Here is a 22,007-nt window from a genome sequence, read left to right on the forward strand (position 1 = left end):
TCAGCTTTTTGCTTCCATTGTATGTAACTTAACCTGCTTTACCAAATAAATGTATGTATGTATGTATGTATGTAACAGGGCAGGTCGTTAATAAATATAAAAGAAAAATAGAGGCCCAAGGATACTTCCCTGAGGGACCCCACGGACATAGGTAGCGGATCAGACATTAAACCCTTAAAAGTAGTTTTTTGTGAGCGGTTGGTCAGGTAGGAGCAAAACCACTTAAGAGAAGACTCAGAGCAACCTTACAGCTTAGGTTTGGAGAGTAAGGTAGTATGGTCCACTAAGTCGCAGGCATTTTTTATATCAATTAAAAGTAGACCACTTAAAAGGCCCTGATCTATGTTGGCAAGTAAGGTATCAGTAAGGTTAACTAGAGCAAGCTCGCACGAACGAAACCAACTAAAGCCAAACTGAAAATCAGTGAGAAGGCCATGGTAAGTAAGAAAATCATAGAAATTTGAGTGGACGTAGCGTTCAAGAACCTTTGAAACAATAATAAGGACAGAGATTGGGCGAGAATTTGAGCGGTACAGAAGGGAGCCCTCCTTGAACAATGGCGTAACCTTGGCAACTTTCCAAGCATCCGGGAACACGCAAGAGGAGATACTGAGGTTAAAAACAGTTATCAGTGAGTTTGAGATAGCAGGAGCTGCAATCTGGAGGAAATAGCCATCAACTCCGTCTAATCCAACGGCCTTGTTCGATTTTAGCCGAGAGAGACTAGACTCCACATCTTGTTCACTTATGGGTGGAATAGTGTAGAGGGGCGCACTAGAAGAAATTCTGGAAGCGACAAATTCTGAAATATAGTCCCAATTTGGGTACAAGGGAGCAACGCCGAGATCAACTGAGGAGGTAATATCGGCAAAGTGGTCGTTGAATTGATTCGCTATTTCAATGTTGCCGCTCACCATATTCCTGTTAACGCTTAAGTGCCCAGGAAGATTTGAGCATTTTGCGGGACTGATATTACGAATGATTCTCCAAAGATTTTTTAGGATAGTCAAGCTTGCTCTTGATTGCATTGCGATAAAACACACTCTTCGCGCTGCGTATCATATGAACTACTTTGTTTCTGGCGTCCCGGTAGGCATCCCAGTTCAAAGAGTTGTTATGAGCTAAGGCTAATTTATGCAAGCGGTTACGTTCCTATATAGCAACACCTATTTCAGCACCAAACCAATCAGGTGGCCGAGGTCGTTTGACACGACGAGACTTCACAGGTGCGTGTGTGTTCAGGACATCGTTAAACAAAAGATACCATTGTTCAATAGCTTCACTTGGATCGTTAAACACCTCAAGTGTACTCCAGGGAGCACAAGAAAGGTCGTCTATGAAAGCGTCAATAGAGAGCGATTTGCGTGAGCGAGTGTGCAGAGTTTTATGGCCGGACTGTTTAAAAATATTACTCCTGGAATTTAAAGATACAAAAATATGAAGGTAATCACTCAATGACAGCGGTAGAGTTCCAGAGTCTGTAACAAAGTCTGTCTGGGAAACAAATATGTGGTCCAAAAGAAAATTAGAAATAGGTATGGTTGCTTTTGTTATTAATTGTTCAAAGCCCAGAGTTTTAAATATGATTAAATAGTTTTTACTTGCACTTGGTCTTGGCATTTCCAGCAGGTCAAAATTAAAATCACCGAGTACGACTGTAAATTTTTGCAGTCAGAGTGAGACAGCATTTCTTCCAGAAGACCCGTAAAAGCAACATTTGCGGAGAGGAGTCTGTAAAAAAAAACACACACACACACAAAAAAAAACATGCGTGACCTCGAACGGGGGAATTGAAGTTCGAGCCAAATGGTCTCGACACCTTAAATTTCCAAATCACTCCGTCTCTTTACAAAAAGATGTGATGGAACATAGATCAATCAGCCACCACCAGCACCAGTGTGGCGATCTTCGCGAAACAAATTATAATCATCGATAGTCAAGGCAGCACTGGACCAGGAGTCATCAAGAAACGACTCACTGATGCCCAATATGAGATTTGGTTTACCATACCGATGACGCGCTACAGATGACAGTAGTAATTTGATTTCATCTAACTTGTTCGACAGATGGCATATATTTAAGTGACAGATAGTCAAACCTTTTTTCGGGTGATCAGATACAAAATCGTCAGGAATTGCAGGTATTTCAATGTGTTGCTCAGTGGCTTGTACGGCTGAGAATGATAGATCAACCAAACCAAGACGTGACTCGCCCATGGCAGCGGATGTAAGATGGCTCATATAGCTCCGATAAGTAGTTACACAAGCAGGACAGGACCAGGTTATGCGGGTGGCCTCTGAGCTCTTTTTATATCCTTCGGCTTAACTTCACTGCATTTGATATGGTAATTGCAGGAACAAATACCACATTTCAAAGTTCGATGATTACATGCAATCGTTCGGCAGCAAAGCTTGCACTTGATCGGGCCTGGATTGACTTGGACATCTCCACTGATGAAAAGATCTGCGAGTTGGAAGGATGAGATGGATGTTGGTGTATGGCTGAGCCGAGCAGAGAAGAAACGTCTACACCTAAATCTCCAACAAAGATGGCGGCTGTCGACGAGATAGGAAACCTTTGATGACGGACTTTCAGCAGCTTCAGAATTCGCAGGATCAAAAACAGCATAACGTAGGAATGCTGGCTTAATTAGATAAGTGTTTAAGTCCAGATATTCACAGCAGGTAGAAAACAGCAAGAAATAGACGAATATAGCTGGAGAGCGAGAGCAAGCATTTAAGATGGAATTGCGAGTTGAAAAAGGGGCTAAGTGATAGTGTTTCGCATCTACGTAAACAAATGACCTACCATCAAATTGTAATACTACGACCACAAAAAAGATTTTTCCACAATTTCATTTTAAAATGTTTTTGAAACGATTGTGACGTTTTGAAGAGCCAAATACAAACAAAAGCGATTTTCAAGGTAAGTTAATACTTAATTAGTAAATGAAGCACTGGATACCCCTTAGAGATGGGGTGGAAAGCGGAAGACAGTAGTATAAAATAAGAACAAAACGGTTTCCCGAAAATTTCCTTGGTTGACCAGCACAAGCAGGTTGGGAACGAAAGAAATCTATTACTCTTTCCGTGACTCGATTTCCCAAGGGAAATACCAAATATTGGATATTCTTAGGAATAAACAGCGTGCTGGGTTAGTCATGTATTTAACTCTGTTTATCTAGATGTGATCAGGTGCTGTTTCAAAGTACAGTTTATTATTTTCTTCGAACATGGTCATAGTTTTAGCCTAAAAACCACAGTAGTACGAGCAAATCTAAAATTGCTAGAGGTCTGTTAACTACTTTTCCTTGAGCTCAAACTAGGTATCTCTTATTTGTGATCTGAATTCCACCTGTTCCTAGTTAAAGAAGTTCTATATTTAGGTTTCTACATGTGCGCACCATCTGAATGCAATTGTTTTAAATAAGTCATAGCAGAAGAAAACAGTTTTTGAAACTCATTTACAATCTTTTAAAGATTTAAAAGGTTTTTTAAAGATTTAAAAATGGTTAACTATTTGCCAATCGGAGTAATTTATATACAACTTCTAGCTAGACGAGGTCTCGGCGCCAATGAAATGTTGCTCCAGGGCAGATATTATGCACGTCCCGCTGTGCTCCCAAAATGCTGGAAAGTTGCCCACCAGAATTCCCAAAAGATTGCCAAGAGTGCCAAAATCCAAAACGTTGCTATCCAAATTTTAAAAGCTTCTACCTAAGTTTCTTGATTTTTTTTGGAATGAAAGGTAATCAAAGTTTTTGTTGTTCGTTCTCCACAATAATCACCAACTTTACTCAAGAAAAATATTTTGAAATTTTCCTTTAAAGAAATACACGTAAACATGGGAAAAATTTAAGGATATTCATGACTTAAGTCGAACTGACGAGTTGCTCGTAAATGCCAGCGAAATTTAAGGATATTCATGACTTAAGTCCAACAGAAAGAAACACATGCTTCATCTAGTGTCTTGTCGAACCAAACGATGTCAAATGACAGGTTATGTGTTCAAAAGGTTGCGAAACATTCGAGAAATTTGCATTAATTGAAGTTTCATATGAAATCGTTGACATGTTTCTGCTCAATTGACATGTGCTCTAAACTTTATTTTGCGAAAAAATTTCTCAAATATACAAATGCGAAAAATTCTCGCTGTTACCAGAATCGCAAAAAGTTCCTCCAACGCCAAAATTGCTTAAAAGTTGCCGAGCACAATAGGGACGGGTATTGCATTTTTTTAATGAAGACGCTAAGAAAGGTCGTGGTCGTTAATTGATATTTATTAAGGATTTCTTGGGAAAAGAGATCTTTAACTTTTACTGTGGATGTAGAATAGCTAAAGTTAATAGTGTTTTCGATTTCCAAAGGGGCTTAATGTGGACGTTTTAGACGCCTGTTAACAGTGTGTCATTGGTGTCCTGGTATTACCCGGTCAATCTAAACTGATCACGGACGATCTGGTTACAAAGAATCATGTAACTTAAAGACAGATGGCAGGATTTGGAGAATTCTAGCCAAGGCAATGATATTGCCAAAAAGTTAAACACGAAGGCGCGCTATATAAGGAGCCTTAGGTCCCACTGGACCATTTGTCAATCAACCGTCGTGTGATGTAGAACTCTTAAAGTCAAGTCAGCTTGAGCTACAGCTACTCCAAAGCAGTGAACAGCGGGCGCATTCCTCAAAATTGTTTTATTTCTTCGTCACAATACAAGAATTTTTGAGATTTGTAATTCCTTTCTCCAATGGAAACTGTCTTTGTTTGTGGCGGTAAATTTGAGATCGAAGTAGGTGGTTCGCACGTTACCTCATTCCACCATGCTGGTAGAAGTAAACAATAGATATCTCATTACCTCCTTTTGTTCGTCTACCAGCATTTAGATTTGACCCGCACACGTCAACGGTGAGTGACAAATGAGCCCAAGTCTTCGCAGAGAAGACTTCCTTATATAGTGGGCCTTCGTGTTTAAGGACTCCCACTTTAGCTTCTACTGTTGAGCGAGCTTATGTAAATTATTCATCATCAGGTTATTAATCCATTTAGTATTGTTCCACACATTCTAGAAAAATTGTGTGAATATGCAAATGCAAGACCGATGTTTTTGTAGCCATTCCTGTCAACCTGGAGAAGAATAGAAAATGAAAAAACAAAGTTTATGCATCAAACAGATGTTTATAATTATTTAAGGAGGCCTTCATCAGGTGTTCATCATTTTCGATCCATATCTCTGAATAAAATAGAAATGGGAAGGGGCGTTCTGTTCATTAAAGTTCACCGAAAAGGAGTACGTAGTTCAAATTGTCGTGCTAAAAATTTATCACAAAAGATAAAGTTGGAATTGACAAAGCTACAGCCAAAGACGTCGGTTATTAACTGCTTTCCTTTTTCTATATTTCTAAAATCAATTTCTCTTTGTTTTGAAACGATAGATGAAGTTGTGTGCGAGGAATGCGCTAACAAAACATTTATGCGAGTGCGTCCCAAGAGTAGTAAAGAACAAAGCCTCGTGAACAAAAATAATGTTTTGTATTGTCAATAACGATTAGGCCGAGATGTCGAACACGGTCGCGGGGTTTCGGGTTCCTGTGAAATTGACATTCACCTGCTGTTACGTTTTGTAATTAAAATTGTTAATTGAGGCTATTTTATATTCATTACCGTTTACCAAATAGCAGTGGCTCAATCCGTCAAACTAATCTTCATTAAGGCAGGAGAGGGAATTCAGGCGAAGGTTCGGAGTTGTTTTAGATTTAAAATATAGCTTCACAACATCAACCAACGACTGCGAAATAGAAACTTACCGGGTGGTGGTCAGCATAAAACAACCAAACAAACAAAAAAAAGGCTAAGTGGTTTTATACTTTTAAAGGTAAGAGACCTTACTCGTCATCAGTTTTGAAGTGAAGTCGAGGAGAAATGATGGAAACCCGTTTTTATTTTAAGCCATAAAAATACTTAAATCTCACGACAATCTCTGCGCAACAATCGCTCGAATAGTTCAACATGTTAAAAATAGACAAAAATAAAAAGAGAAAAACCACATTAAAGTATATTCTCTTAATCCGTGACACCCTTATTTTGTTACTGAATATTTAACAGTTGGTTCATATGTCAGCGTGCACTCATCGAGATATGAAGCACGCGGGAAGTTTGGACAACACGAAAGATGTGTAAGAGTTGCTCGAGGCGTAGCCTCGCGTAACTCTAGCTTCTTGAGTGCTCTCTAAACTTCCCAAGTGCTTCATATCTCGATGAACTCACAGCTGACGAATGAAACAATTGTTTTATAACATTTTCAACGCTCTAGTTTATGCATAAAAGGGAGAAATTCCCTCTCCTACGCTTCAATGCGTTGTTTATTTTGTTCCGAAAAGTATTTCGCCATGCTTCAATGATCTTGCCTCAAGTTGCTCAAAAACTGACAGGTGAATTCATGCATGGAAATGAAGTTAGAAACCGTTGATTGTTTTGTTTTCCCTTTCTTTGGGTTCTTTTTCGGGAGTTAAAAAATCCATTCCCAAAGAAAAAGTAGGCAGATCTTTATCGGCTTGTTCGCTTGTTGTCATTTCTAGTTCGACTTGTTCGCGGAAGTTTTTCCCGTTTTTTAGTGAAAAATGGTGAAGTTACTCGCGAGAAAAATTTTTTTTCGCGAGGCATTTGTTTGCTGACGTCAGCAGCGCGCACCATGGAAAATGAAAGCACGCTCTCGCTATTGAATTTGATTGTACGATTTTTCAAGCTATGTTATAATGTTTGTTAGAGCTTCTGGCATAAAACATTACCAATTTTCATGTAATGCAACAGGGAGGCAAGAAGCTTTTTGCCAAAGTGCTCTCTGATCCATCTTGTGCTTTCTCTAAACTCACCGGAAGCTTGATGTCGTTATAAGATTATACTGACGGATATACCAAATATTATTCTTACAGGAGAGATGTTAAGGCCAAGCTTTTGTCTCTTCATCCTGGCTTTTATCGAGGACTCTGTATCTCCTAATGTACAGTGCAGGAAGGAGATCAACATTCAAGGCATGGGACTGTGGGGGCCTGTTTGTCGTTTTCAATAGTTCTTTTTAGTATGACATGATGACTTAAAAATGGATGGAAATTAATTTCTTCCTCTTTGACCCGTAACTTGCCTCTGGCTCTCACAACTTCATCCAGTGCACATTCAAAATCTAACGGTAAAATCACAGAGACTGCTGAGACAAGTTCTTTCTTCGGTGAAAAACTAACAAGCAGGAGCTTGAGTCTCCTAGGATACCGTGTCAGGGAAAACTCCTAGAGTTCAAAAAGGCAGCGACAAACCATTATCCAGAGTCTCTCGAGGCAAATTAATTTGTTAAGGATATTACCCTGACATTATCTTATTCTAAACCAAAACTGTGCATGAACTTGTTTTATTATTTGCAAACCAAATAGGTGAAGAATGCCGATCCATTATTTTCAAAGAACCCATACAGGACAGAGTCTTGAAAGGCCATTTAATCAGGCTTGAAGAGGTGCCCCATCAAGGCAGTTGTAATTTGCTGTGTTATAGGGAGCCCAATTGTGTGTCCATAAATGTTGGGCCTTCACAAGGAGGGAACTACACTTGTGAGTTGAACAACGCATCGGACGAAAGTCCAGGCTCGTCCAACCTTCAGAGTAAACAAGACTACACTCATCTCAGTATCGAGGTAAAGTGACTTATTTTAAAAGGTGAACAATTATTCTTAGCGATCAGTTTGTTTGATTACTTCTTAAGCTAGCCTTGCAATTGCACATGAATTGAATTGAAGTGACTCCTCAGTAATGCATTGCGCATCCTGAGGAAAGTTTTGACCTGATTTCGATGGTATGAAATTGAGAGATTTTTCCATATGTTATATAACATTGTTACTAACGCTAGAGACGCTTTTTTTTATCTGATAAACGTTTTTTTTCTCAAGTGTTAGTTTATATAGACTATCGAGAAATGTGCTGTGAAACGATGAAATAGCCTTCATGATTAGTACTAGTTCGGGACTAAATAGGGTAAGAATGGCCTATCTATCTCCTTGCTGACCATCCTTCGTATGGTAGTTCTAGAAACAGAGATTGGCGACGAATCGAACTTTCGAGGAAAATGTCGATAAAAGAATCCTTCGACAACTTTCATTATTAATTAATGAGGAATCACTTGAATAGGACAGAGCACTAAAGCTAAGGTTCACCAGTGGTGTTACCTCTACAATATTGAAACAAAGGCAACAACAAGGTACTTGTGGCTAAAATAAAGGGACCCATTCAAAATAAATCAGCCGCTACTCGATCAGCAAACAAATTATCGACTACCGCGATTGATAGATTTTCTAGTTTAACGACTGATAAAGTGTAATTAATTCTTGTCTGCACTTACGTTATCAAATGGCCTCAAGAGATTATCGTTCAAGCAAGAATGTGCTCTTTTGAGACTACATGATAACCCGGGAAAGTAAACTAAAGATGGATGTTTATGATACTTAGTCATTTTGTCTTGAATAGAATCCCTGCAGCGGCAGTCCCTGTTTCAACAATGGCACACGTCAAGCTGGGTACACTGATAAAGGATTTCGTTGTAAATGTCCTTTAGGATTCACTGGCGTATACTGCAAAAAAGGTGATTAAACACAAACTTTAATGAGTGAAATAAATACCGAATGATTATCATATAGTATTCAGGGGGATCAAACATTTATTTTTGTTGTTTTCTTAATGTAGCATGCAGCTTTGACTTTGAGGATGGAATCGGCGGGTGGGAAAAGACAGGCAGAGCTTTCATCTACCAGCCAACATTTGGTGACAATCCAGCAGCTCGGGAAAGAGAAAGCGCCCAGCAGCAAGGGGACTGGTGGATAGGGGGAGCTGAGAAACGGTCTAATGAGAGCGATCCCGCAGGAAAGCTGCATCCAGATGGAGCCGACAAACCCAAAGGAACTCTCACTTCACCTTGTTTTCGTATCGTCGGCAAGAAGATCTCGTTTCTTATCGGTGGGGGATGTACCATGGCTGAGGCTCGCGCGGAGCTTATTGTCAACAACGAGGTGAGGTTATTCACTTTGACTATTATTTGTCCTTTAATTCTTTTAAAACATCTTAGGTAGTTTCATCAAGGTATCAGGAATTTAATTTTGCGAAACCATGCTGAGCTTCGTGATATCGATAAGGTTCGCTTCGGTTTAAAATGAGATACTCATAGGGAAAAATTTATTTAAAAAGTAAAATCTAAACATTTTCGACCCTTTGTCATCATCTGGGTAACTGATGATGATCCTGATAACAACCAAGTGTCGAAAACGTTTGGTTTTACTTTTGAAATATTTTTTGACTTAGAAATGGCTTATTTTGAGCTTACTTATGGGAGAGTCCGTGAGATAACCAACTTGGCTTCTGCCACACTCTACTTCACTGTTTTAGTCTTTTGCTTACTTTTCTTGGAAAGGACAGGTTTTTTACCTCTAAGTTTAAAGCGTTGCAAGTAAGTTGATGCATGATATAGTCATGTTAGGGCCATCCCTAAATTTTGGAAGGATATTCCAGGCTCTATCAGAAATACCCAATCTTTAAGCAAGTTTAAGAAAGCCCTTAAGACATTTTTTATCTGCAAAAGCTTTCTTATTCTTTGTATGTAATTTTTTTATATGTCTACATCTTCTTAGTGAACATTTTGATTTTTTAGTTTTTACTATCTATGTAGAGTTGATTTTTTAGCATGTAATTGTAATGCGCAATTGAAAATTCCTATATTGATAACTGTGCAATCATGAAGTCAGTAAATCATTATTCTTATTATTATTGTTAGTTATGTCAGCAAGCATCGTAACAAAGCATTCAAAACTGTTTGTTTTTGGTTGCGTTCAGGTCGTCAGAAATGAGACAGGAAACTGTTCAGAGACAATGTACAGTAAGAGCTGGGACCTAGTGGAGTTTATTGGTCAATATGCGCAAGTCAGACTTGTAGATGAGAGTTCTGGTGGTTGGGGTCACATCAACTTTGATGACCTTAAAGGAGATATCATTTGTCCTCACCATTTTGACGAGAAAAACTGAACAGATAGCGCCTCTTGAAACTGACATATTATCTCAAGTTTGGTTTTTTGCAGATAGTCATCGTGAAAGTATGGTGAAACAGCTTTTGACGTAGTATAGTACGAGAATGATTTGTCTTCCGAGTGGGCCATGAATTCGTCATTTGCAGAAAGAAGTGAATACGCACGAGTACAAAGTCCCTATAAATTTACGTACTTGAGAAAACTTAACATTCCTTTGTTTTCCTCCCAGTGTCAGTGTTAGTTAGCTTAACAAACTTTCTTACGTACAGAAATATTTAATTATTTTTTTTTTCCATATTGTGACGAATCCGCGCCACAAAGGTGGGTGCCCCCTAACACAAACAAAACACAGAACATAAACGAGTCCGAGAACACACGCCACAATACAACTAAACGTAGGCCTAGAGATATTTATTATGCTAATAAAACAATAAAGCGACTAACAATAACGATAATACAATGATCTAATTAATTTACAGGAATACGCTAACTTAAACTACAGTACACTAAAACTATTTACAAGATTATTACTATTAAGATAAAAAAAAAGGTTTTTTTTTTTTTAGTTCAGTTCGGTTGGGTTTCACCTTACGCCCGCGTCCGTGTTCTTCTCTTGTCCACAAATCACCACGCTCCACCAACAAACAGTGCCCTGACAAACCAAACTCCCGTTTCTCCAACCAGGTTCCTGTCTCACCAGTTCTCAACTTTGCTCGTTTCCTTCGTTTCAACTTTGCTTCGTCTTCTGACAACTTTGCAGTTTTCAACTTTTTACTTCTCGTAACTTGACTCGCTCAGACTTGTTATTGAATTAGTTACTATCTCTTCTTCCTTTAGCTCACAGTCTGGTAGATTCTTTGCACACCCGTTCCCCCGCAAATGGTTTTCTACCGTGAAATGGAACGATTGTTCTGAATGAATTTCTCAGAAATGATACTGTGCCGAGTCTCCGTCGACTCAAATTTTTCCACGCTCTTCGCTCGTAACTCACAAACCTTCACCTCACTTCTTCAAAAAAAACCACACCGTACCAAACCACCCAAATCCTTAAATACACATGGACGCAAGGTGTCCGAAAAGAATGAAGAAAACTATTTGATATACACAATAAAGGTTAATTACACAACAGTTTACACAAGTGAAGAATAAAAATTACGTAACAGATACAAATAATCACGAACTACACTGATCCTAAGAGAATAAAAAAAATAATTTACATTAAATAAATAAATTCCTAACACTTCCATGACACCTCCCCCCTTAAATAGCTATTTTTTGGGGACATGGAAACACAAAAATAGTGCTTAATTAAAGATTACATTAATATACTGTAGAGCAATATGAGGTATTTACGCCCTACTAAGGGCATCTACGTTACAATGTTGCTTACCACTCTTATGTTCTATTTTTATGTCGTACTCCTGTAAGGTAATACTCCACCTTAATAGTTTCCTACTCTTGTCGCGAACCTGATTTAACCACACAAGGGGATTGTGATCCGTTTGCAGCTTAAAAGTGCGGCCATATAAATAATAGCGAAATAGCTCTACAGCCCAAACAATTCCTAAACATTCTTTTTCTGTGGTAGACAACTTTTCCTCTCTAGGCTGTAACTTTCTACTAGCATATGCTATGGGGTGTTCCTCCCCGTCCTGATCTTTCTGACTTAAGATGGCCCCAAGACCTCTATTTGACGCATCTACTTGCAAAATGAACTCGTCATTCCAGTGTGGTGGCCTCAAAACAGGGGGAGTCTGCATTGCAACTTTCAAATCCTGAAAAGCTGATTCATGATTAGTACTCCATTGAACCTTAGAGGGATTTTTACCCTTAGTGAGGTCGGTAAGGACAGCAGCCCGTTCCGAAAAATTTGGGATAAATTTCCTGTAATACCCGATTAAGCCAAGAAAAGATCTTACCTGCTTCTTAGTTTCTGGTCTGGGATATTCTTTAATGGCTTGAACCAAAGCTGTGCGGGGCTGAATTCTATCACCTCCAACTCTGTGACCAACAAAATCGACCGTTGACATCGCGATCTTACATTTGGACGGCCTAGCATTCAGTTTGCACTCTCGTAAACGTTGTAAAACCTGTTGGAGCTCAAAAAGGTGTTGGGGAAAAGATGTTGACGTGTCAACCTCGACATCATCAATGTAGGCATCTGCAAAATCTAACCCCTGCAAGACTTTCTCAGACATCATCCTCTGAAAGGATGCTGGAGCTGTTTTCATACCAAATGGCATAACTAAGAACTCATACAAGCCTTTGGTAGTAATAAATGCGGACTTTTCGATGGTAGAGGTCTCCAAGGGAATCTGCCAGTAACCTTTTGTGAGATCAATTGTACTAATGTACTTAGCAGAGGCAATCTTCTCAATCATACGTTCCATGGAGGGAATAGGATACGCATCCATCTTTGTGACAGAATTCATTTTTCTGTAATCAACACACAGTCGTATTGTACCATCTGGTTTGGGAACAATGACAACAGGGGCCGCCCATGGACTAGTAGAATGGCGTATTATGCCCATTTCCAGCATATTTTCAATCTCTTTGTTAACCTCCTCCTCAAGTTTTTGAGGGACCTTATAAGGGGCGCACCTAATGGGTGGGGAATCACCCGTGTCGATTTTATGCACCGCTACATTGGTTAAATTTGGTTTTCCTGAAAATACATCAGAATACTCATGTAGCAAGTTTTTTACCTGTCGTCTTTGATCTTCCGTCAAATTATCAGAGATCACTACATCTTTACAAGTCTCATCGTGACCAAATGGGAAAACGTTGCTTTCGTGCGGCAGTGGCATCTCTGGGGACTCCGCCATTACTAAAGCAGCCATTTCATCACGGCTCTGCCATTTGCTAAGCAAATTAATGTGATAAGTGCGATGCTGTTTGTACATCTTGCCTGTATCAAGCTCATAATTCAATCCGTCCTCTAGTGCTCTAGTGACTTTGAAGGGTCCTTGCCATCTCATTTCTAATTTACTCCCAGGGGTGGGAAGCAAAACTAAGGCTTTGTCTCCAACTTCTAAGTGTCGTTTTGAACTATGAATATCATACAACCGTTTCTGCTTACCTTGGGCTTGCTTCAAGTTTTCTTGAACAACTTGTTGCATCGTTGCAAGTCTTCTTCGGATCTCAAGGACATGAGTTATCAGATTGTCTTCTAAAGATGATCCTTCCGACCAAGTCTCCTTGATAACGGCGAGGGGTCCTCTCACCGTATGTCCATAAAGTAATTCAAAGGGCGAGTAACCAGTGGACTCACAAGGAATCTCTCTATAAGCAAAGAGTAAGTATGGGAGATACTTGTCCCAGGTTTGAACCCGCTCTCGAACAAACTTCCTCAGCATACTCTTTAAAGTGCCGTTGAAACGCTCCACTAACCCATTTGCCTGGGGGTGGTACACTGATGTCTTAATCTTAGTTATGCCTAATTGCTCATACAGCTGGGCCATAAACTTACTCATGAAATTGGAGCCCTGGTCAGACACTATCTTATCGGGGATACCCACCCTAGAGAAATACTGAATCAATGCATCTGCGACCGCTTTTGAGCTCGTTGACCGTAAAGGAATGGCCTCTGGGTATCGTGTAGCATAATCTACGATTGTTAAAATGTACCTGTAACCCGTTGTTGTCCTGGGTAATTCTCCTACAATGTCGATGGCAATTTTCTTAAAGGGTTCAGTAACAATATCTACAGGCCTCAAGGGTGCCCTTTTTGACTTCAGCTTCCTGGCTACCACCTGACATTGCGGGCAAGTTGCGCAATATTTGCGAACATCAAAGCTTAGACCAGGCCAGAAAAAATGTGCGGTTATGCGTTCAACTGTCTTCTTGCTACCCATATGACCTGACAAGGGGATTGTGTGACCAACACGCAGGATTTCATTCCTATAGGATTCTGGTACTACAATTCGATCAACAAACCTTGTTCCATTATGTTCTTCGGGAAGATATTTACGGTGCATCAGGAGGTCGTTAGTGAAGAAGTACCCATCCGATTCTTGTGGTGCCATTTTGGATGATTTCTTGCGTACTTTCTCGAGAGTCACGTCTGACTTCTGATCCGCTATCAGCTGGTTTCTGTCTCTATCTAGGATGTTTACTGGAGGTTTAACTTTACTAGGTTCTATTATCAAAGTATCACTCTCAGGATTCTTCTTACTTGTCTCTTCCTGTACCATGCCCTCAAATAACCTTTGCAAATCTCCTTCCTCTGGAGCTTCAGGCTTTATTTCTTTCTTCGCTAAACTCTTGACGGCGAGTGAATTTTCCCTGTCAATTAGCTCGTCTGCTTTCAATTGGGCTTCTTGTAATGCTTTCTGTCTCCTCGTCATCACGAAGGCCTCATCTCCACCAATGTCATCAGCTAGAACATTTCTCTCCCATTGGTCCAAAACATTTTGTCTCGACAGTGTTCTTCCAAAAGACGACCTGCCAAGTAAGCAATCTACGGGTAGCCTCTCCAACACTCCTACTAATTCTACGTGTTTACCTTCTTTGCTGTCAAATTCAACGTTTGCAAGTGGGACTGTAAGACGTTCTCCCGCAGCTGTTAATACTGTGATATTCTCCCCTGTGAAGGCTGTATTGTTTACATATCTTTTCTGGACTAGAGTCCTAGTACAACCAGAATCAATGACCATTTCTGCAAATTTCCCGTTTATTTTACCTCTAAGATTGCAAGGAGGGAACTGAGATTGTTCTGACGTTAGGGGTGTCATACACAGGAGGTATCCCTGTGAAGGCTTCCCACGGCCCTTTCCACAGTTGAACGACATGTGACCTGGTTTACCACATTTGTAACATTTAATTTCAGGCCTCGTGGTTCTACGGGCTGGAGGGGAGGATGGTTTGGAGGGTCTTACATGGTATTGGTCTTGTTTCTGTTCAGACAATAAGTTATCCGCCTTAACATCTGGCCTCTTTTTTTTCCCAAATTTCTCATAACTAGCGGTTGACATATACTTACCATCAACAAGTGGCCCTTTCCTAGATTGAACATGTAAATTAGCAAGGTTGCCAAGTTCTTCAGCAGTTTTGGGCTTTTGCTCCTTTAACCAAGCTCTAAGCTCAGGACTTACCGCATCAAGAAGTCGCTCCATCAATACCTGTTCAATTATCTTATCCGCATCACCAGTAGCCTCGGCAACAGCTATCCAGCGGCTGAGATACCTTCGGGTTCTGTTTCCCCACTGGACGAAGTCCTCGTCGGGCTTTTTCTCTGAGGTTCGAAACCTATATCTATAGTGATCTGCGGTTAACTGGTAGGCTTTAATAATGCTTGCCTTACTCTCGTGGTAATCCTGGCATGCAGGGTCTGGGATTTCTAAATAAATAGACTTAGCCTTTTCAGTGAGCTTGGGTACTAAATTACCAACCCATTCCCCCTCGGGTAAGGATTGCGCCCTTGCAGTCATTTCAAAAATCCGGAAAAAATCATCTATATCTTCACTCTCCCTCATTTCCCTGATTTTGATAAACTTGGGCCTTTTAACCTCATTGTCACTTACCTGTTTCCTTTCAAACTCCCTTACAGCAAATTCTTCCTTTTCAGCTCTAAGGTTTCTGAGTCTCTCCTCCTCTCGTACCAAACGCCTTTCTTCTTCTTGGGCTTTTTGAGTTTCAAACTCCCTTCTCTCCCTCTCTAATTCCCTTTCAGCCTGACGCCTTTCTCTCTCCACCTCCCTTTCTAACTCCCTCATTTCTCTGTGTTCCTGACTAATTCTCTTCCGCAGTTCTAACATCTGCAGCTCACGCTCTTGTAACTGTAATTTCTGCTCAAAACTAAGACCAGTCTCCAAAGTTTCCTCCGCAAGGTTTCCTTCTGGTGCATCGAAACTCTGACCTATGCGATCTGAAGTTCTGAGTTTGCTCGCTAAAGTCTTAACACCATCCTTAGGAGAAAAATGAATACCTCGTTTGATAGCCTCAGCTCTAAGATCTTTAAGGACCCAGGAATCATAGCCGATCGCTGCAGTAGCCATATTAAATAATCGTATACTATTACCTTGCGTGTCTCCTGTTGAGCTGTTTATGTAAACTGTTAAGGAGCGATCCCACTCCTGACACCAAAATATGTGACGAATCCGCGCCACAAAGGTGGGTGCCCCCTAACACAAACAAAACACAGAACATAAACGAGTCCGAGAACACACGCCACAATACAACTAAACGTAGGCCTAGAGATATTTATTATGCTAATAAAACAATAAAGCGACTAACAATAACGATAATACAATGATCTAATTAATTTACAGGAATACGCTAACTTAAACTACAGTACACTAAAACTATTTACAAGATTATTACTATTAAGATAAAAAAAAAGGTTTTTTTTTTTTTTAGTTCAGTTCGGTTGGGTTTCACCTTACGCCCGCGTCCGTGTTCTTCTCTTGTCCACAAATCACCACGCTCCACCAACAAACAGTGCCCTGACAAACCAAACTCCCGTTTCTCCAACCAGGTTCCTGTCTCACCAGTTCTCAACTTTGCTCGTTTCCTTCGTTTCAACTTTGCTTCGTCTTCTGACAACTTTGCAGTTTTCAACTTTTTACTTCTCGTAACTTGACTCGCTCAGACTTGTTATTGAATTAGTTACTATCTCTTCTTCCTTTAGCTCACAGTCTGGTAGATTCTTTGCACACCCGTTCCCCCGCAAATGGTTTTCTACCGTGAAATGGAACGATTGTTCTGAATGAATTTCTCAGAAATGATACTGTGCCGAGTCTCCGTCGACTCAAATTTTTCCACGCTCTTCGCTCGTAACTCACAAACCTTCACCTCACTTCTTCAAAAAAAAACCACACCGTACCAAACCACCCAAATCCTTAAATACACATGGACGCAAGGTGTCCGAAAAGAATGAAGAAAACTATTTGATATACACAATAAAGGTTAATTACACAACAGTTTACACAAGTGAAGAATAAAAATTACGTAACAGATACAAATAATCACGAACTACACTGATCCTAAGAGAATAAAAAAAATAATTTACATTAAATAAATAAATTCCTAACACTTCCATGACACATATAATTTTCCTTTCACATTCTGGACAAAATAGTTTGGCTTTAACCCTCAAAACAGCACATTAAAATTGCATTTTGCATTCTTCAGGAATGTTTACTTGGTACTCCTATGCATAGAGTGTGTTAGGAGTGAATTAGGGCTCATGAGAATAGAGAAAATCACACACGAGACCATGGATATCGTAAACTTAATTTCTTTACTGAATTTTCCCTTTCGGTATTGTTAGGAAGTTCTTTGCTTATTAATCAGATGAAGTAGGTAATCTCTGAAAGGCGTACAAAAATTGGGAAACTGTCAAAATGGTTCCTTAATGATAATAAGAGAGAATTCCGCGGAAACCAAAGAATCTATCGAGATAATAAAATGTCTCCATTGCTTCTATCACCAGGCAAACACAAACACTTGACTGAGTAGTATAAATTGCACAAATTCACTTTCGGTTTTAAAGTAAAATAAGTGATGAAGTGTGAGCTCTTCCCTATAAAATCTTACAGTAAATAGTGAATTGTATTGATGTAAGAGGCTAGCTGTGGCAGGCTGAAGATTTTTTGCGTAACCGTTGACTTTTGCGTAGAAGTGCGAGGTTTGCAAAACATTTTGGATATTTTTCTTTGCTCGAAAGGTCACTTTGAATTGAAAATTTATGTTTGCACGAATAAAGGCAGTTCACCTCCAATGAAAAATAGAATTCCAAAAAATAGATTCTGAAGCTTTGCTCAACCTCTTGGTGACCGATAGAAGAGAAAATTAATTATAACATAACCAAAGTAAAGCGCGCGCTCTGATTGGTTAATTTAGCGTCCCCCATTTGCCCATGGGTGTACGCAGCTGACGTGAGCAAATGCAAAGACTATTTTTCCGCGCGCGCTTGTTTTCTCTGGTCACGTAAGATTTGTTAAATAAAAGGGAACTCTTTAGCTACAATGTATCAATGTTATGTTATAAAACAAATGGTAAACACCACAGCGTACACTATTGAGTTATGGATGCACGCGGGAGGTTTTGCTAAGCACTCAAGAAGCTAGAGTCGCTCTCGGCTATCGCCTCAAGCGACTCTTACGCTTCTTTCGTGCTTAGCAACCTCCCGCGTGCATCCATAACTCAATAGTGTACGCTGTGGTGTTTACCATTTGTTAAATAGTGATTGTTTAAAAAATGTAATGAAGCACTCGATACGAAAAGTCATAGAGGTGAGGTGGCAAAAGGAGGACAGTTGTTATAAATAATTTCTGAATTCTAGCTTTTCGCAAAGTAGCTCTGTATTTAGATTTATAAGTGTGCCCACCACCTGAATGTAAATATTTCAAAGAAGTCAAAACAGAAGAAAACCGTTTACAAAGCTCATTTTCAATCTTTGAAAGCTTCTATCTAAATTTCTATTCTAAATTTTCAAATATAAGTTAATCAAAAGTTTAATTTTTCGTTCTTCGCAATAACAACCAACATCACTCGAGAAAAATAGCATGCAACTTAGCTTGATAGATTTTCACGCAGATTTGGGCAAAATTGTAGGATATTCATGACTTAAGTCTAACGGAACAAAGCCCGGGCTTCACCTGGCGTCTTTCCGAGCGAAACGATGTCAAATGACAGGTTATGCGTTCAAAAGGCTGATAGACATTCAAGAAATTTGCATAAATGAAATCGTTGACTTGTTTGCGCTTGATTGATATGTGCTCTAAACCTTTATTTTGCAAAAACATTTGTCAGATCTACAAATGCAAAAGTTTCTCGATGTTGCCAGACTTACAAAAAATTCCTCTAAACGCCAAAAGTTGCTTTAAACTTGTCTAGCACCATCGGGACAGGCCTCGCAGGTATTAAATTTAAATAATGAAGACGCCAATAAAGGTCGTTAATTGATATTTATTGTAGATGCAGAATAATTAAAGCTAATAGTGTTTTCGATTTCTAAAGGAGCTTACGGTAACCTTTTTATTAGCCTGTTAAAAATTATGGTGTACTAGTATTATCGTCAATCTAAACTGATCACGAGCGTTCTGGGTACAAAGAATCAGGGAACTTAAACAAAGGTGCCTAGATTCGGAGAGTTCTAGCCAAGACAATAGGGAGCTTAAGCAACCACGACGAAAGGGACGACGACGACGTCAAGTAATCGCGGAGGGTCTGCAACGAGGACGTCGTTTTTAGCGGGAAAATGAAACTTAAGCAGTGAATTTGCTCAAGGACGACGACGTCTGAAATTATTGTTTATTCTCGCTTCGTCAGTTTACGAAATGACATCGTTCAGAGACCTCCAAAACCCTCCTCTCGGTCATGGATCAAAATTTTCACCTTTATCGAAAGTTCGAGAGTACGTTATTCAATTCTTGAACATCAAAAGTCCAAGGAATTATTAAGCTTTAGCTTTATTTACAATAATTTACGCATGATAAAAGTTAAAAATATAAATTTTACGGAAGTTATTCGAGATTAAAATTCAGTTCTAAGTGTTGCTGGTATAAACAAACCTATTTTGCCCAAGGCTTGGCTGATTTTCAACGTGCTTTAGCCTGATATGTTCTACCTTTGATGCTCCTTCCTTTGGCGAGCAAACGACTCAAGTCTGTCAATTTTAATCAATGCTAGCTAGCGATCGGCACAGATCAGTCGTCGCGCTTCAAACAAGAATACTATTTTTTCCCGCGTGATTTTGTCGGAATAATTTTTATCGCTGTAAATCTAGATCTTTATCAAACATTTCGAAAATAGATTCGCAAAACCTGAGAGGTATTCACGCACGCTCATGTTGACACACCGATCTAAAGAATTCTTTGCTGTTTAAGGGCCTGATTACATGAGCCGGGCTGGCCCGGTTGGCCGGGCTGATTTCTTTTGTTTTGGTGTTCGCCAAAGCGTGAAAACAAAAGAAATCAGCCCGGCTAACCGGGCCAGCTCGGCTCATGTAATCAGGCCCTAAAGCGTCTCGACGGAAGAACAGCAACACGCAAAATGTTTTAGTAGCAATAAACCGACAGTTCCATACACACAGCTTTTGACCGAAAGCAGTGGTGTATTGCACTGCCATTTAAACCTTTTCTTTCAATAAAAATGATAAACAGCACTCTTTCATAAAATATACTCAAATAAATTTAAACCTAACGTGGTCGCTTTCACCGCTTGACTTGACATCTGTTCTGCGAAGGAAGGAAAATGAGTTAGTGGGTTTTCGAATTTTATTTGTTTAGAAAACTGAACAGGGAGGTTTAAATCAACCGAAGAAGCGAATACAAACTCCAACCGGCCATAGACTGTCAAAAAAACGACAATAAAGCCGCACCTTTTGATGAGAAAAACTGCTTTGAAGTTCGGAAGTTCACGACGACTTGAAACTGGTCCATCTCAAGTCGTCGACGATAAGACGACGACGGAATTCTTGGTTCGCGCTTGCGCAGTGACGTTCTCGCTACTTCCGGTCGTCGTCCTCCGTTCGTCGTCGTGGTTGCTTAAGCTCCCTAATGATATTTCTCTAAAACTTGAGAAATCCCATGGGAAGTGTAAAAAGGCTGGCAAGTTTAGTGTCTATTGTTGAGCGGGCGTCCGTAAATTATTGATCATCCAGTTATTAATCGGTTTAGTATTGTCCCACACATTCAAGAAAAATTGTGTGAATACGCAATTACAAAACCGTTGTTTTGTCAGCCATTTCTGCCAACTTCTAGAAGACTAAAAAAATAAAAAACAGATTTTATGCATCAAATAGGTATTCCTAATTATTTAAGGAGGCCTTAACCCAGTGCTTATCATTTTTTATCGATTTTTTGCGTAAAATAGAAATACAAATGGACGTTCTGTCCATTAAAGGTTACTGAAAAGGAGTAGTTCAAATTGTCCTGTTAAAAATATGATCACGAAAGATAACGTTGGAGTTCCCAAGCTGTAGCCAAAGACATCGGTTATTTACTGTTTCACTTTTTCCATATTTCCGTATTTATAGTGATAGAAACATTGGAGCTCACCAAGCTATGGTAAAAGAGATCAGTTATCTACCGTACTCCTTGTTTTATATTTCTAATCTCAATTTCGCTTTGTTTTTAAACGATAGATGTATTTGGTGTGTGAGCAATGCAATGACAAAACACTTTTGCGGGTGCGTCATAAGAGTAGAAAAAATAAAGCCTAATGAACAAAAAGCATAATATTTCACGTTTGCGGGGTTTCGAGCTTCTGTCATATTATTATTCACCTGGTGTTATCTTTTACAATTCCTGACAATCATAAAACTATTTATCGAGGCTATTTTGTATCATTACGGTTTACCAAAAGCAGTGGCTCTAATAGTCAGGATAGTCTTTCATTAGGGTAGGGGAGAGAATTCGGGTGTAGTTTCGGAGCTTCTTTCAGATTTAAACTATAGTTTCATAAAATTAACCAACAAATTCGAAATACAAACTTACCGGGTGGTGGTCAGCATCAAAAAACACCGCAAAAAGCTGAGTGCTTATGTACTTTTAAAGGTAAGGGACCTTTCTTGTCATTAGTTTTGATATGAAGTCGAAGAAAACTGGTGGAGACCCGGATATGATTTTATTATCAGCCATTAAAATACTTAAATCTCACGACAATCTCTGGACAACGATCGCTCGAACAGTTAAAATGTTAACAACAGACAAGCAAAGATAAAACACGTATAAAAGTAGTCTCTTAATCTGTGCCATCTTTTTTTTTTTTTTTACCGGAAATTGCTTGTTAGTTTAGAGTTGCTTGCAAAGAAAATTCCCAATTCCAAATCTAAAATTTCTAGAGGTCTGTTAACTGCTTTTCCTTGAGCTCAAATTAGGTATTTCTTATTTGTGATCTGAATTCCACCTGTTCCTAATTAAAGAAGCTCTATATCTAGGTTTCTACCTGTGCACACCATCTAAATGCAATTGTTTTAAATAAGTCATAGCAGAAGAAAACAGTTTTTGAAACT

The 22,007-nt window shown here is 39.4% G+C and overlaps 2 protein-coding genes and 1 long non-coding RNA gene across 4 annotated transcripts; 1 reads left to right on the top strand and 2 right to left on the bottom strand.

The window, feature by feature from the left end:
- The first annotated feature begins 5,589 nt into the window (after positions 1-5,589).
- LOC111347027 (uncharacterized) lies at positions 5,590-11,489 on the top strand. The gene is made up of 6 exons (XM_088729924.1): positions 5,590-5,869; positions 6,927-7,025; positions 7,419-7,675; positions 8,502-8,616; positions 8,718-9,040; positions 9,858-11,489. Exons 2-6 carry the CDS (start codon positions 6,932-6,934, stop codon positions 10,044-10,046), a joined length of 978 nt encoding a protein of 325 aa, XP_088586050.1. The 5' UTR covers positions 5,590-5,869; positions 6,927-6,931; the 3' UTR covers positions 10,047-11,489.
- LOC148724401 (uncharacterized) lies at positions 11,398-16,044 on the bottom strand. Its single transcript, XM_088730318.1, has 5 exons — positions 15,689-16,044; positions 15,142-15,466; positions 13,985-14,943; positions 11,968-13,330; positions 11,398-11,823 (listed from the first exon to the last, which is right to left on the bottom strand). The coding sequence occupies exons 1-5, from the start codon at positions 16,042-16,044 to the stop codon at positions 11,398-11,400; spliced, it is 3,429 nt and encodes a 1,142-aa protein (XP_088586444.1).
- A 3,400-nt stretch (positions 16,045-19,444) lies between these two features.
- On the bottom strand, positions 19,445-20,749 carry LOC148724402 (uncharacterized). 2 transcript variants are annotated; one of them, XR_015990499.1, is made up of 2 exons: positions 20,373-20,749; positions 19,445-20,224 (listed from the first exon to the last, which is right to left on the bottom strand). It is a non-coding gene; the product is annotated as an uncharacterized LOC148724402 (long non-coding RNA). The 2 variants fall into 2 exon arrangements; XR_015990498.1 differs by having other exon boundaries at positions 19,445-20,229.
- Positions 20,750-22,007: the final 1,258 nt, after the last annotated feature.

This window comes from Stylophora pistillata, chromosome 8, assembly GCF_964205215.1.
Source record: "Stylophora pistillata chromosome 8, jaStyPist1.2, whole genome shotgun sequence".
NCBI lineage: Eukaryota > Metazoa > Cnidaria > Anthozoa > Scleractinia > Pocilloporidae > Stylophora > Stylophora pistillata.